Raw genomic sequence first — 16,758 nt, forward strand, 5'->3', positions numbered from 1 at the left:
CCATTTGAATTGAATTTGAAGTCGGTGGGGCAAACGGTTCTAGAGTTATGTGCATTACAACTGTCCACACACACACACACACACACACACACACACACACACGCAGACAGAGACGTGGCACATTTATAGTAAGATGTTCAATCTGCTCTGTTTGAGTTGCTGATTGTTAGTAGAACCCAGGAGGGTTTTCTTTTATTAGACTTTAGCGAGTGACTGAAACACCCATGGAAAAGCAGCCTATTATGTTACTAATTGTCAACTTGCTGCTGGGATGTGTAGATTTTTTTTGGAATGGGTTTAATATAATGGACACAGGGGAGTGTTCCCTTGGTATTGTAACAAACAAAGTCAGCCTTGCACAGAGAGAAGCATTACTTTCACATTTTAAAAAGACAAATAGCAGCATTGAAACCAACATACCTGGAGCTGATTCTCTGTGAGCACCAGTTCAGTGAGACTCTGGCAGTTACCAATGCTCTCTGGGAGCTGGGTGAGTCTATTCTGATCTGCTTTCAATATTGAAAGTTGGACAAGTTTTCCTGCACAGAATTAACAACATCCAAACTTAATTTAGAATTAGGTAATGGCATGACACGACACCAAAACATTCACACATCTGTATAAATCTAACAATCTGTTGCTCCAATTCAGCAAGTAGGTTTCTCCATATTAAAAATATAAAACAAACATTAAGGATGTTAACTTTAATTCTGCCTATGCTTTAAGGCCGATTCTAAAAACGCCTCTAAATCCTGACCTAAGATTTCTGAAAAACTTCAAATATTTATATAGCAGCATCAAAAAAATTACATTTTTGAATACTGTACATACTGTACAGAACCCAAATATGGGTTCCCGGCCTGAGGGGGTAAGATACCAATATGGGTTCCCGCCCAGAATGGGTTAAATGGGATGTTGGGAACGGAGCGGTTTGTTGCTATGAGGATTTCCGCACAAAAATGCTCTGTTCCCATTGAAAACCAATGGCAGAATTCGCCATATAGGCAGAATTTAAGTTTGGTGTGACCGCACCCTAAAGGAATAATTCACCCAATAATTAATGTTCTGTCATTATCTACTCATCCTCATGGCAGCTGAAAGTTTTTTTTTGGTTTGTTCATATAAAACGTAGGGTTAGGGGCAGTCAAATAAGACTGTACAACTAGAATGTTAATGGTTAAATTATCACTTTTTACAGCATAGTTTGTCAGCACAACTTCAAAACAGACTAAGTCTAAACAACTCAAGTCAAAGGTGACCAGGCCCTTTCCAGTAGCCCCTCTCGGAACCCCGTGGGTCAGCCCAATCGATTCGTGCCGAACCGGGCTACCCGTGGGGTCCCTGTGCGTAACTGTGTTTTCGTATGTAAATGTCAGAACGCAGACATAAATGCCGTCGGATACGTCGTGTCTGCGCCGTTTGAGGGCTTCTGTTCGTTTGAGTTATTCTGTTTATGTGAACTCTAGTTTACACCGGACACCGCTGAGAATTTTCCTGTGCTGTGGAAGCCGTTAAGTATTTTTAATCTGTGTTTGACCGATTTGGAAGCTTTGATTCCTCTCTTCCTTCCTTGTTTATTTACCGTTTATTGTACCGCCTCCCGTTGCGGGGTTGGCTTATGCGTCCCTACGTTCCTGCCTCTGATCTGCTCTGTCATAGCTATAGCCACTAGCTAGCCAGATAGGCGGTACAATGAGGTGTCAATAAACAAGGTAGGAAGAGAAGAATCAAAGCGACCAAATCGGTCAAACAAAGATTAAAAATACTTAACGGCTTCCGCGGCACAGGAGAATTCGCAGCAGTATTTATAGGTACTTATAGTTCACACATTCAGAATAACTCAAACGAATAGAAGCCCTCAAACGGTGCAGAAATGACGTAACCGACGGTATTTATGTTTATTTATGTTCGCGTACCCGGTGGCAGGGTGGAGGTGGAATAGGACCCCATGGCTACTGGGTCTCAAAAATGTCAGAAACTTCAGTACCATTGGGTTCTGCTTGTAGGGCTAGTTTCAACTCAAAGTATTGAGTAATATTAGTTTCATTTTTGCCCTTTTTGGAACTTAAACACTGTTACATTATTTACATTTAGAGCGTAGGTTATGTAGTACAGGAAATGTCACTTATGTTATGTGGACAAAGGAAATTAATCTGTGTTTCAACTGGCATGATGGAGAGTAGATTATAACAAAAATGTTCATTTTTGGGTCAGGTTGAAGACAAGTATTTGGCTTTAAATTAAATATCAAACACATGACTTCTTAAAATGGCACACTACGTCAGTAACACAGGAAAACATGCTGACCAATGCTTTCTGGTAGAACTTCAATGAGGTTCTGGGATACCAGCAGGTCCGTGAGTGAAATAAGGCCTCCTAAATCCTCAGGTAGATGCTCCAGTTTGTTTTCAGAAACATCTAGACACAAAAGGCTTTTCATAGTGCCCATCGCCTGGGGGGAGGGAGAGAAGATTGTAGTAAGCAATAACCTTTTATCTTTACTAACCTAGTATCTTTATTGATCAACAACCAAAAGATGATAATGATTAAGCAAAGTTCATCCTGATGATCCAACTAATTGATCACAATGAGATATCTGGCCTCATGCAGTCATTTGGGAACCACTACTATGGTATATAGTCAAATCAATCAGTTCACTATCAAATCTATATTATAAACATGCAATTTACTTGTTTTATTTGTAAATTTTATCTTCACTTTCTTCTTTTTTAAAACATAAAAATCTGTTTCTAAGAGAACAGTAATCACTCATATTGTGACTAGTCTTTACTACTCAATAAGCCGTTTACAAAAAAAACTGAATAACCTTAGTTAAAATATGACACATTTTTATAAAAGAAAATATTTAGCTACCTATATGCACTGGTGCACTTAAGAGGCGCTAAATGTAACAGTGATTATCTTGAATACAAAGCATGTAAGCAATAAAAGAATAAATTCCATTGTTATCTTACTGCAGGTATTTCAGCCAACTGGTTTCCATCCAACCACAAGTCCTTTAAGCTGACAAGATGGCCTATTGTTTCTGGCTGTGTGGGTGGAAAAACACAGGAATTGTAAAAAAGAAAACACAAAAACAAGCCAGAGAAAGTGTCACAAAAAACAAAAACAAATGACAGATAACCAACTAGTGCTACGTACAGTATTCAGCAATACTATCCATTTGTATTGCACCGATTTCGTCAGAGCTAGTTTATCTCTGTTTATGTGTGCGTGTGCATAAGAATTTAACACATTTGGGCATTCCTTAGCAGTCTGACTTGAATTTCTGTCATCAAGTTACTCAACCCTCCCGTGTCAGAGAGTTACGACGACCAGCCTGATACAACTACTGCTGCACTGTGCCATTAGAATGATTACAAGCAAATGGAATGCCAGTTTAATTGCACAAGATCAAGAAAAACCTGAGTGGTGCTCTTTATATTTATGTATCACGAAGAAAATCCAAAACTATCTTACCAAATTATACAGTTCATTATTGCCTAGATCAAGTTCTTCAAGTCTTTGTAGTTGCGATAGTGACCTGTGGATAGCAGAGGGTGAACAAATTAAACAAACAGTTTAAAATGATAGATAATTGTTATATACACATTTGACAGCATAATAACTTGTTAACTATTTTAAACAAGCAAGACAACATAATAAATACAGATTTAAGATATAACGTGACAACGATATGCTTACAAGTCAAAATGCCATGTAAAAGCACAGGAAAATATCTCAGCTTTAGAAGCTGAGATCGCTCTCACACTGCTCTGGAGGGTGGCCATAATGGATCTCTAGGTACAGTAGGCGATCCAGTACTACTGTACTGTACAGTGAAGGCCTATTCATACACCAGTTTTAGGTGATAAAGTGACCACCGAAACAGTGGTTAGTAAAAACAGAGATGTGTTCAGGTATGAGCGGTGAGTCGCTTATCGCGGCGTGACGTCATGTTGTAGTTTTCGGTGGTCACCGTATCACCTAAAACTGTAAAAAAGTATGAATAGGCTTTAAGCATACTGGGTAGAATACTCACTCTGGTAAGTACGTCAGCAAATTCTCTCTGAGTTCTAGTGATACCAAATTGGAGAGGCTGTAATGAAAGGCAAGAAAAAAGATGATTACATGTTTATTTCAATGTCTATCTGAAACACCAAAGAATTTCATTCCGTCTAGACACAGATACATATCACTTATTTCATTGTACATGACAGTCGAACAAGGCTATAAAGAAGAAAAATAAACATCTTTTGTTCCCCAAGGACCAGACATCAGGGAACAGGAAGTGGTTTTGAGGTGTGTCAGTCTTATCATGGTAGTAAAATCCAATGTAGCATAAACAACTAAGGAGCTATCCAGAACAGAACCAGTGTTGCCATATCGCTTTGCTTAAAGCTTGTTTTTCTGTGAAGTTGCTTGTAGATATTGGTAGTTTTGGGTTGCTCAGAGTCACAACACATGAGCTTGTAGATTGGCTATTTTCAAATGGCCGATGTGGTTTAACGTGCTCATGTAGCCTAGTCCCTTCTTTTGGGTATGGTTTCATAGACCTGGCTGCTTATTTCTCTCACACAATCTGGCTGCACAGCTCCTGCCCACTCAGAACAACCATGTCTTCACAGCAATCAGCTGCACAGGCTGTTTAGTTCAAAGTGCAGGGTCATGTATGTGTGTCAACAACACCTAGTCGATTAATGGGGGATTTTACAATGAAATGGCCCACTGTGCTCACATGGGAAAAGGTTTATTGACTTCATAAAGAACTCTGTGTTCTTTATTGAAATTCATTAAGTCTATCAGCATTCAATAAGTCATTAAGGGAGTGTCTTAAGGGAGTGGTTTAATGACTGTGGGATTCACATGTAGCCCTCACACTTTCCTTTTCCTTTATTCCTTTGCCATGAGCCTAGGGGCTCAATTCTTTTTTTTTTTTTTTTGAGGGACCCTCCTATATACAGGTTTAATGTTTGTTTTTAGTTCAATGTTTGTTTTAAAAAAGCCATTGACAATGAAGGGTAAATGTACGTCATCTTGTACCCAACGCAAACATTAAATGCCATTGACAATAAAGAGAATTTAATGTTAACGGTGCCGGAGATTAGCTGTTCACAGACGGACGGACGGACACACGGACGGAGTGCAAAACATACTCTCTCCCCATGCCTTTGGCCTGGTGGAGACAATAAATAGGTCCTTGGCAGTCAATGATTTTAAATTAGCACTACACTTACACACTACAGCTATTTGTCAAAAACCTAAAATAACTCAACTATTCTTTAACGCAACCTACAGTAAATACAGTTTGTACTGAATGACAGACTAACCCTTAATGGTTACATCACAACAACACTGGAATATTTTTAGTTCATATTATTTTTTTCCCCCTTTGTTGTCGTTTTTAGCACAATCCTGGGTCACTGTGCCAGAGATTAAAAAGACAGACAGAATCTCCCTGGTTCTGTCACACACTAGTTGAATTTAACAGAAACCAAATGTTTCAGGTCTACCATACAAAAACCCATGCTTTTTCAACCTTCATGGAGGTAATAAGCATGAGTCCTATTCACAGTTGAAATCTCACACCATCTACTGTGTTATGGTTTTCATTACGGTCGCTCCTTGGCAGACAGCAGGTCTTAACTCATTGCGTTACGTAACAGATAACACACAGTACCAAGACAAAGAAGGAGTGTGTACTATGTACTATGCGGCAGAGAATACAGGGCATTTCAGAGGAAACCCCATGAAGAGTGAAGACGTAATGTAAAAGGGAGGTAAATTACTCAAATGCCATAGGGAGCACATGGTTCAAATGCCATAAGGAGCACAGGGTTTGCTAACCACTTAGGGCTCTATAGTAGGTCCTGTCCCTTTTCCCCACAACACCAAATCTCTTAGCCAAAAATAGATGATCTACAGGGTTTTGTGTAGTCTACAAGTTGCAAGCTTGTTGAGCTGCTATTTACACCCAAAGTTGTTGTCCCTAGAACAAGGAACCTAGGGTTTGTTAGTCGTGTTCTTTTTGACAAAATTAAAGAAAACACAAGTCTACTGTATATAAGGCATAAATAAACTATGTATTCCAGAGTAACAATGTGAATTCATGACATTAACAGTTTGACTGTTTTTTACGATTAACCCGCATTTTAATCAACCCCCCTTCACTGCCGAGATTGTTGTATTACCTTTAGAGCATACGCTGAATTATTTGGGCTTTTAATCCGCGAAAATCCATCAAAAAAAGCTCCCGTGGTTTGTTATGATCTGTGTGTAGCATCCACCATCTTGGTGCACCCGGAAGACGCACACAAGATTGGTTTCAATGAGGCGTTGCAACCAATGCATTTCCATTGGCCTCAATTTCCCAGAAGCCCTAGCAGCCCACAGCATGTGACGATTTCCGGTTTCGTCATCACAGCGAAGCCATCCAGTCTCATACTACGCGACGAAGACGGATTTTCTTTTGATTCATTACATTACGGCGGATTAAACACATAAAACAAAAGGCGGGTATGTCCGATACGGCAGCGACATTAACCTGGAGTAATCCATTCGCGGCACGGAAACTGTTAAGGAACTCAAAAAAAAAGTCTATTATCCTGACTTAATTATGGCCGAGGGAGAGAAAAAAAGACAAGAAACATTCCATCTTGACTCATTCCACCAGACAGATACCCACTAAGCATCTGTGCATTAACACATGTGATGTTAAGCAATAATCCCTAATTTATGGCAACATGGCAAGTCCAGACCAAGCTCTGCTCAGCTTCACTCTGGTTGAAGCTGTTGCATGTGATCCACTGGTCAAAACATGCCATCCAGGCTACTTCAATGATCTATTAAAATGCACTGGTGGAATTTCTAACAAGCCAGACACTTAAAAAGGCTTATCTATTAGTGAGTTGAGCCAAAATGGCTCATGAACAATTCAACCTGTTGAGCTTGCGTGCGTACTCAGGAGTTGTGAGTAAATCAAATATTAGCCCTTTCCAATGGCATTATGTGTTTCCCTTGAAATGGAAAATTCCCCTTAAAATCCGACTTTCAAGTTTCAACTACAAGCATTCAGAGCTTTGCCACTAAATGTGTTGCTATATGCGTACATAACTTTATTGCAGCATATTTGTGCTGTCTAGACTGGCTAATATGCTATTTTCCACTTGGACCAATCTACGCAAAACCTACAGAAAGTATCAAAAACATAAAACTAATGGAGATAAATATAAACAGAGCACTACAGTGGATCACTGCCGTAAATTTATGACAAATGTATTGCATATTCCTGGATGAATGAAGACAATACATTATATAGAATAATATAGTAGGTATGTTTTCTGTTCAAGGGAAGGGGAAGAGGGACAGTCTTCTACACATGAAGTGTACCCATATGATAAGCTGGAGGAAATTACAGAGGAAATTAATATAAAGACAATAAAGACGCAAGCAGACTGATGGTACACCAGGTTTGACCTATGATGTCCATTCCTGTTTCCCATTTTCAATACATAACATGATACAAAACAATAGTAGGATTATTACAAAATAAGCCTAAACACTCAAAGAAAGGCATACTAATGTTACGGCAACAACGGCAGACTTGTATCAATCTTCCTACAGTCTGCCATTTTCAAATTAAATCATATTCTAAAATTGTTGCCACCCATTGTAGTTGCTATTGAACATGACAGGCCTATGCAACAAAGAAAATCACAACAATGATACAAAATCACCACCTATTATGGAATTAGGGTTATGCAACATGTAAGTAGGTAGCCTTCCCAAGCCATGTGGCCCATTAGGTCAGGAAGGACCCTAGCTAATGTTTCTGTAGCCTGGGGTCCGCTGGGAGAATCTAGACGCAGCTGCGCGACATCAGACTAATTAATTAGAGCAACAGAGAGAGAGAGAGAGTGTGTGTACGGGAGTGTGTAGCCTCGGTTCCAGGCTTACTTATCTGCGAAAAGAAAAGCCTGGTCACAACGTAAGGCAGAGAAGCTATCGGCGGATGTATCCTCCGGAACGATATTTTATTACGACACTTTATTCGCGGAGAATGTAAACTGATTTGTAAAGCATCAACGTCATTTTCTTGGGCAATACTTCCGCTAAAATCCCGCAACTTCCGCCCAAACAAATGATAGTCTTTACAGCGTCTTGCGTCTTGCCCAGGGTGGTGCGTGTGTGAGTCAATTAACAAAGGTGCAGACAATAAGAAATCAGCAGAGAGTGATCGACGTTTGCGCTACTCTATGCCGAATTGAAGTGGACTCGGTCCCAGACTTTTTTTTCTCTCCCTGAAAATAAAAAACGTCTGGGTGTTTCTGTAGCATAAGGCATTTGTAGCATAAGATTATTAATGTGCAACCGTCCCCACGCCATGATTTACAAGATAACAGATACAGTTGAAATATCTTGTATTCAGGATTTTCAGGCTCTGTATCTTTTTATATCTGTAAAGTACCGTAGTCAATTCAAAACTTGAACCAATAAGAAAGTAGTTCCTGACCGCCCAATCACATGATATGATGAAACAGCGACTGAACAGACTTACTTTCCAATGTTCTCTGGAAGGACTTGCAATGAAATATCATTGATGGAAAGGCATGTTAAGTTCCGCAGCTCTGGAAAGCTCTCAGGTAACCTAGAGAAGATACAGACCAACAAATTACATCAGAATGGTATAATGTATATAGTAGCATTTATGTAAAATCTAATATATTGTATTATATAACCGTTTTTGTGTTTGTTTTCTAGAAGGATAGATATTTGAATCCTAGTGGCCTCCCTCAGTGGATAAGATAGCAGCTGTAAATAATGATGCTATATCTGGGGTGTATGACAGTTAACTGAAACTGGTAATAAGATTTTCATCAGTTATAAAAAATATATTTTGAATCATATTTGTCAGATAGATGTCTGGGTAGCTCAGTCCTTTGGACTGCACGGTTCAGGCATCACTTACTCAACGCATGGCTTGACGTGACGATAAATCATGCGCTAAGTACCAGGAGCCACCACCTCAGCAATCCCAGAAGGTCTACCGTCTAGTGCACCCTCGTTCTCAGCCAATACCGACAATAAGCTACTTTGACCTACTATACTTAATTGTCAACTTTTCCTTAAGTTAAATGACAATCAAACTGAGGTTGTCAAATTCATTCATGACTAAGAAACAATGCCTACTGGCATTTCCCTTTACTCAACAATAAGGAAAAGGTACTACAGTGGTTTAAAGGCCCAATAAAACAGTGGAAGATTACCCCTCTACAGTTGAAAATTACCCCATCACAGTAAGAAAATAGAACAGTATGTGTGTATTGTATCACACAATAGTGTATAGTATCAAGAGCGTGCTGTAGAGACCCAAACTGAGACAAAGGTAATTCTAGTTTTTCGCCATCCATGATTGATTTACCCCCCCCCCCCCCACCCACACACACACACACACACACAGTATTTTTAGAAGATGCGGCCATAGACTTTTTAGAAGCATTAAAGTAAAGCTTTCTATTTTTCTGCTTATTGTGAAATTATTCTCTGATGTTTGGGCAGTAGCATCCAGTTCTATGAAAGGAAGCTGCTACTATGCTGTCTGTGAATGAAGTTACAAGAGTCAGTTTCATCAGCACACTTGTAAAGTTTGTTCCTGTCCGCCCAATCACTCATGCTTTTGGGGGAAGCTACAGCAGGTTTAGTCCAAACTTGTTTTGCCACAAAATAGTACAGTAGAGGGAATTAATACTTAGTTGAACTCTTTGCATACTGCATACTGCATAGTAGGAACTAGTTTAACAAAACACACACACTATATAGCATATTACGGAAGAACACACCACTGTGTAGTACTGTAGTGTGTTCTACTTTACTGAAGAGGACAAGGAAGATGACTGGACTGATACTCAAGAGGACAAACAAGATAAACATGTAAACTTATTTAAACGATTATATCAACTACGGTACCTTGTTAATGGGTTACCACTGAAGTCTGCTACTTGGAGGGCTTTGCAGTATGAGATACTCTCTGGAATTTCCATTATATCTGAAAGGATAAATGAAATAGATTATATTCTAATATTTCAGGCTCCGTCTTAAAATGCATAATTACGGTATATGCATTTTAAGACAGAGCCTTAATTGGTCCAATACCTTTTGATTACTTCTTACAATAGTTTTACCAAATATTTGAAGGAAGATACATAATAATAAAACACAGAAGCATATGTATGTTTTTCTCATAAAGTATAGCCATGCTACATTTTCAATATTTTAAAATGTTTTTGGACGGTTTTGGACATCCACCGGAAAGCAACGATATATTGCATTTGGGCCTGTGGGCTATAATTCAAGGAGGCGTTTTAGGTCACATTCTCACCTAATACTTCGGTAGACTCGAATGCGTATGGGCGGGGAAATTGGGATTCTTGCATATTTAATTGGCTGCGGTTTGCCTTCACACTGTCATTCGCAGCAATTGGAAACGCAGCAGGGGGGACCTTTATCAATATGTTCCATTCATAAACTAGCCTACACAGTGAAATCTATGGTGATAAAATTACACTCATAACGTGCATGTGTCGTGCCGTCTGGGACACCCCCCCCCCCCCCCCCCCCTCTCTCTCTCTCTCTCTTTCTCTCTCTCTCTACGCACGCAGCCGCCACACACTGTTTGGGCATGGAGGCACAGCGCTGCATGAGCGCACTGATATAACTCCCCAGTCCCCACACAGTGACAGCACTCCATGTTTACGGCACAGACAGACAGACAGAATTTTCTGTAGGCTATAATAGGCTACACTGCAGTGTTTTTATGTGTTTTCTTAAGCAATTGATTATGTACACGTCCTCATTTCGATCAGGGCTTCAGTCTCCTCATTCGACCACGTCTATCCACAGTAACGGGACATCTTTGCGCTGCGTAAAATATGCCTTCTCCGTCTCCAACTGTGTTCAGCTCCTCACCCACCACATTGTTTGCTTCATTTACTTTATTTACTGCGGATTGCATTCACACCTGCACCGAATCGTAGTCAAGTGCGATTGGAAGCGAAGCGAAACCCCCGTTTTTGGGCGGAGTAAAATGCGGTTCTTTGCTGCGCATTAGGATTCGAATGAGCCTTCACACCTGCCAAACGAAGTGCACTTTCTGAAAATGCGCAGCAGGATTCGTTTTAATCGCAGCAAAGCTCTCTGGTGAGAATGTGACCATAGACTGTCTAGTTGTTCTACTTGGATTATAACATTCAACGGATGTTTGTAATTGAATTAGATATAATTGAACATAATTTCTACAAAAAATAAATGAACTGCATAATTAAGAAGTTAACTGCCACCGTGTGGCCATAGAGGGTAGTTAGCTGCGCCAGCCAGAATTGGGCAGATTACAACGTTTTCACATCCGGTTTCCTTGCTCGCAGACATCCGGTTTCTCACGCTCTATGTCGTGCGTGCGGCGATGGAAAAAAATCACAAATCAGATCTGAACATCGGCGCTCGTAGTTTCAGAGAAACGAGCCGAAGAAGATCATACTTTTAATGGGACCCTATGGGATGCGCGTGCACGTTTCCTGGTGCTGGGGTGTGCAAGGTGTTGCCTAGCAACCGGGCCAGTGTTAAAAGTTGTTTCAGCAAAACAGTTTAATATCAATAAAGTACATTACATGACGGAGAATTCCGACAAAGGCAGAAAATGGTTGTATTTTAATTGATGGAATACTTTGTCAAAGGCTAATAAATTGTTAATATGGCCAAGCCAAACAGAATTGACTGAATTATCATTTATTTTAAATGTTGAAATCGGTCTGCACAGTTCTACGGTGAACTTTAATAGTGCCTAACCCAAAAATACTTTTTTTCCCCTATCGATTACTCACCCCATGGAGACTTGAATTCAATATTTTCAATATTTTTTTGTTTTTGTCGCATTCCTAAACCAACACTTTGATGACCACCTGCTGGTCATCAAATTATTGGCTTAGGAATGCCAGGAAGAATAACGATCGATAGAAAAAAAGCCATTTTGCGGGTGAACTATATCTTTATAACTACCTTCACATGAACCCAAACATACTTAATAGCAAAGCTTAACCAACATTTATTTAGAAGACATTGATGTTTCTATCCACATTTACCGGGAGATCTAGAATTGACCATTTACCTACAATTTACTGCGCTGGTGGTAAATATACATAAGCCAGGAAAGTATAGATTTCCACCCCCACTGGGATGTTTACTCTAACATTAATTAATATATGGTATAAATACACATAGTGTATAACAAATATAATTACTTCATAACAAAAATGTGGTCTACAATTTTGCAACATAAAAAAACTTTATAACTGATACTAAATAAGATAATTAATGTTTTGTGCTATGGTTCTTCTTACCATTTCGAGAGCAATCCAGTTCTACCAGCTGCATGAAGTTGGCTATTTCTGGTGGGAGCCTCTGGATCTCATTGTCACTCAGGCCCAGTTTTCTTAGTTTTATCAGCTGGAAGAATGGCTGAAAGATAAAATGGTGTGAATAGTATTGAGTAAAACATTCAAAATGGAAGCACTATTGCTACTGCAGTGAGACTGTAAATGTTTATTACCAGTGCAAATTAACTGCTAAAGCTGCTGTCTTAGCCAACTTTTTGGTAAAATAGCATGTCAAGGAATTTGTATTTGACCAGAAATTACGTATTTTCTTTCTTTAAATGACCACTTTAATCTAAATTAAGGCACTATACACAAATATGGGGACCTTAGTTCAATATTATATAATGTACCATTGAACACCTGTAGAATGTATCCCCACATTATTTATGTGAACTTTAGTCCAGTCAGTATTTAGAATAAAAAGGTTTCACAAATTGCAAATAGCCAACAGATTTACAAACTAGGGCTTAGGTGCGGTTAAATTACTAAAGCTCTAATCATCAACCAGAGAGAAAACCTATCCCACTAACAATAAATAGGACATTCTTGTTTCTTTTAAACTTTACATCCAATGAGCTCAATTTCGCTGTGGCACTAACAATTATGGAACCAAACCCAGTACTATATTCCTGCTAATTCACCCAAGTGACAGCCAATGTAAGCACGAATCTCATCCATAGTAAGGGAACAGCTCCAGGATTCATTTCTTTCTGGATTACATCATAAACAGATGCAGGATTTAAATTCATTCCAGCTGTGAAATATGTTAATTTCAAGAGTCAAAACAGAAGCATGAAAGATAATAATAGAAAGGATCAAATGTGAGTCGTCTGAAAATTCTGTCCACTTCAGTTTAAATGTCTCAGAATGGTTGTCGCTCAGATACTAGTTTGCCACTTCTTTGGTACACAGAGAGCCCAGTGACAGGATGCAGATAAAGGCATTCTGAATCTGAATCTAATTACATTTACTATTTTGCAAAAAACAGCCAAGGGAACATTGCTTTCAATGACAAGTCGTGTTGTGGGTCCACTGATACAAGAAATTGGATCAAATCTGAAGGAGTAATATTAGAAAATGTGTTTTATATATGTCAGCCTCCTGGTGGCGCTATAAAGAGCAGATGTGAAAAATTCAAGGCAAAGATTTGTCCATGGTCTCTAGAGAGTGTGCATACAAAGTTGTACACAGATCCGTGCAGTTAGAGGTAAAAACACTAATCGACCAGTTATAGCACCACCATGAGGCTGATTTGAAAAATGGCATTTCTTCCTCGGCCTAGTGGAAATGTGCGTACACAATTTCATGGAAATCACACGATGTGTTCATGATTTGCGGCATTTTGTTTGAAACTGAGAACTCCTGCTAACTTTGGAAGCCAATCTTAGCCAATCAGGATGGAGTCTGAAAAATCTGAAAGACCTGTTTCGTTGAATGGCTCTAGAGAGACTGTGTACCAATTTGTGTGATGTTTGAACAAAATCTGTAGGTGTACTGTCCAAATTTTTTTTTTGCACAAAGCGGCCTCCTGGTGGTTCTATAAGAGGCCAATGTGAAAACCGTGGGGCAGAGGTTCAACTGTGGCATTCAAGGAGTGTGTGTGCAGAGTAAGGTATGGCTGCTATCAAGCCAACGGTGCCAGAGATTAGCTGTCCACAGACGGACGGGGACACACACACACACACGGATGGACGGAGTGCAAAACATACTCTCTCCCCATGCCTTCGGCCTGGTGGAGACAATAAAATCACAGAGGTGAAGCAATCTAACTAAGGGTTCCTTCCTACACTGTGTGTCTGTCTATTTCCCATCCCAATGTTGCAGCAAACCTGTTCTTCCTGTTTCTGTCATTCACTGCCACACCCCAAGCTATCGTCCACGTCTGACTGGCACACATTGAAAGTGGCTGACTTAAGGAAAACCCTCTCAAATACTACTACTAAGTCTGTCTACAAACTTAGGTCTTTACTGTTTACTCTTGATTGGATGGAAGCTTAATGGTTTAAGACGGTACACATTGCAATATAAAGATAGGCCCTCATTTATCAATCGAGTGTAAAATCTGCCCCAAATTCGAGTGTAAGTTTTGTAGTACACCCACGTCGCCACGGCATTTATAAAGTGATCGCAAACAGCTGATCCTTCCTTAATTTTGTTCCGACGTTAATGTGACGGCTGAAATCTATCTGGCACGCCCTATGAAATCAAGCCTCGCCCTCGTTTTTGCGGCATGAACAACTGCAGTACGACCTTGGAAACCATAGTTACATGACGAAAAAAAGCGAATAAAACAGTTTCCCCGCTTGCCTGGCTGCCCGCCTCGGGCAGCCCAAATCCTCGCATGTATGCGCTCATGCAAAACACTGTTTAAATGGCTTAAGCATCTTAACTTGCAACATTGCAATTTTAATTGCTTGCACACTTGGAAATATCCAACCAATTTCATATGACATGCCATTACAAAATATATATTTTTCATATGTATTATTAGTTTATTTTAGTATTTTAGGAGTGAATACATATGTTTAGATGCCTGTGACAGCATGTCAGCAGTTCAGACAATGCTGCTCCGCTTGTGTACGACAGAAAAACAGCTGAGGACAAAGCCTACGACAGCTCCCGACCAGACGTGATTTTTGTCCTGGCACACGTTCAATTTCAAGGTTTTGCGGAAATGGTAAATGCCGGAAATTGCGGTAATTCCGGCGTGCACCCATATTTTGGCGTACGCCGAGTTGATAAATGAGGGCCTTAGTCTTTTATGCCTCTTCAGATATATGTCCATATATCAACATAACAAAGAAAACTAGCAAGCACCTATTCTTTGAAAACAACGTTATATGCATGGCAGCGCTTGTAAACCAAGGACAGATTGATAAAGAGAATCTTTTGATAGACAAATGGGTTATTGTTTGCTAATTTGATGAGCCTCCCCATACAAAAAATAACTGTGTCAAGAGAAACTAGCACTGGCCAGTACACATTCCCACAGAGCCAAACTTGTGGTACAAGTTTCCTCAAATACACTTTTAAAGGTATTTACTCTGCTAACCTAATTGTTCAACTCTCAAATACCGGTAGTTGTATTCTTCTGACTTAAAAAGATATGAAGTACATGAAGTACATGAAGCAATTAAGCGGACGAATTTGTGTGATGTTGCTGGGCGTCAACCCCGTTACACTCACTGTCAATATAATAATGACTTCAGGCAGGGACAAACATGTTTGCACATCTAGCCACCTTGGAGGCAAATGTGATGAGGCCTACACAATGAGCGCTGGGCTGGCGTGCTCCGAAGGTTTATCCAACTGAACGTTTCTTGGGTTCACTCAGTACGCAGAGATGGCATTAGTCACATGCCAAGGCACACAATAGACAGTGATGTCTGTTGTTGGCAATGCAAGAGTCCCCGCTCTCTAGTCTTCATACTAAGAATATTTCTGTAATGGGTGTAGGAATTTGCTATATTGCAGTGCAATTTGTGTGATAATTCCAATAAAAATGAAGTTTCTAGTCATATCTAGCAATCAAATATTCTCATATCTCCAAGGGTACATTGTTTTGTGATTGGATTGTTTTGTGACATGTGTAATTTCTGTAAAAGCTGTAGGACAAGTTCTTAAATACTAAGGGTTCATTCATTTCAATAAGAATGACAAGAAAAGAAAGGTATTACACAGGTATAAGGCTACTTGCCATTTTGAGTACCATAAGGTTTTATGTTAAAATGTTAAGTATGGGTCCCCAGCATTTATAAACTGCCGGATGCTAACTTGCATATGTTGACTTGTTGAGCAATTTTCAATTAACTACTCATTAACAACCTATATAAGGCAAAAAAAAGTAGCATGTGACATGTCAAACTAGGGGGTATTCTTGATTATGAATCCATTCCAAGCATTAGTTTTGATCAAAAAACATTTGTTGGTCTAGTAAAAACGGCCATAGCCGTCATCACAAATGTGATGAGGTCAGCACATTTGAGCTTTATGTGGCTATGGCCGTTTTTATCCAAGAGTCTGACAGTTTTGACATGCTGGGGAGTCTGGACCCATACTTTATTTCTAACATAAAACCTTAGGGTACTCAAAATACCCGGGTTCACATTGGGCTCTATGGGCAAGTAGACTAAAAGCCTAGCAAATGTACAAAATAGGCTATCCTGCCAAGTTCCAACCCTAATCCAATTGGTTCGTGCTTCTTTGAACCGATGACTTGGATCATGACGTTGATAGTTTCTCATGTTCTCTGACTGATTCCATTTGCTCAGAACATATGACAAGCCACCACTCTACAAAAAGTTATTCATGTCATGTGATCCTGTCATTA

At 39.6% G+C, this 16,758-nt stretch overlaps 1 protein-coding gene across 1 annotated transcript in view; it reads right to left on the bottom strand.

The window, feature by feature from the left end:
• lrrc1 (leucine rich repeat containing 1) overlaps positions 1 to 16,758 on the bottom strand; it is a 32,590-nt gene that overhangs the window by 13,690 nt on the left and 2,142 nt on the right. The window contains 8 exon segments of the mRNA XM_083775260.1: positions 421 to 539; positions 2,308 to 2,452; positions 2,976 to 3,050; positions 3,481 to 3,544; positions 4,043 to 4,099; positions 8,558 to 8,647; positions 9,967 to 10,045; positions 12,393 to 12,510. Of these exon segments, the coding sequence (XP_083631386.1) occupies positions 421 to 539; positions 2,308 to 2,452; positions 2,976 to 3,050; positions 3,481 to 3,544; positions 4,043 to 4,099; positions 8,558 to 8,647; positions 9,967 to 10,045; positions 12,393 to 12,510 (747 nt within the window).

The sequence above is a fragment of the Protomyctophum parallelum genome, assembly GCF_964188405.1.
Source record: "Protomyctophum parallelum genome assembly, chromosome: 10".
Taxonomy (NCBI): Eukaryota; Metazoa; Chordata; class Actinopteri; order Myctophiformes; family Myctophidae; genus Protomyctophum; species Protomyctophum parallelum.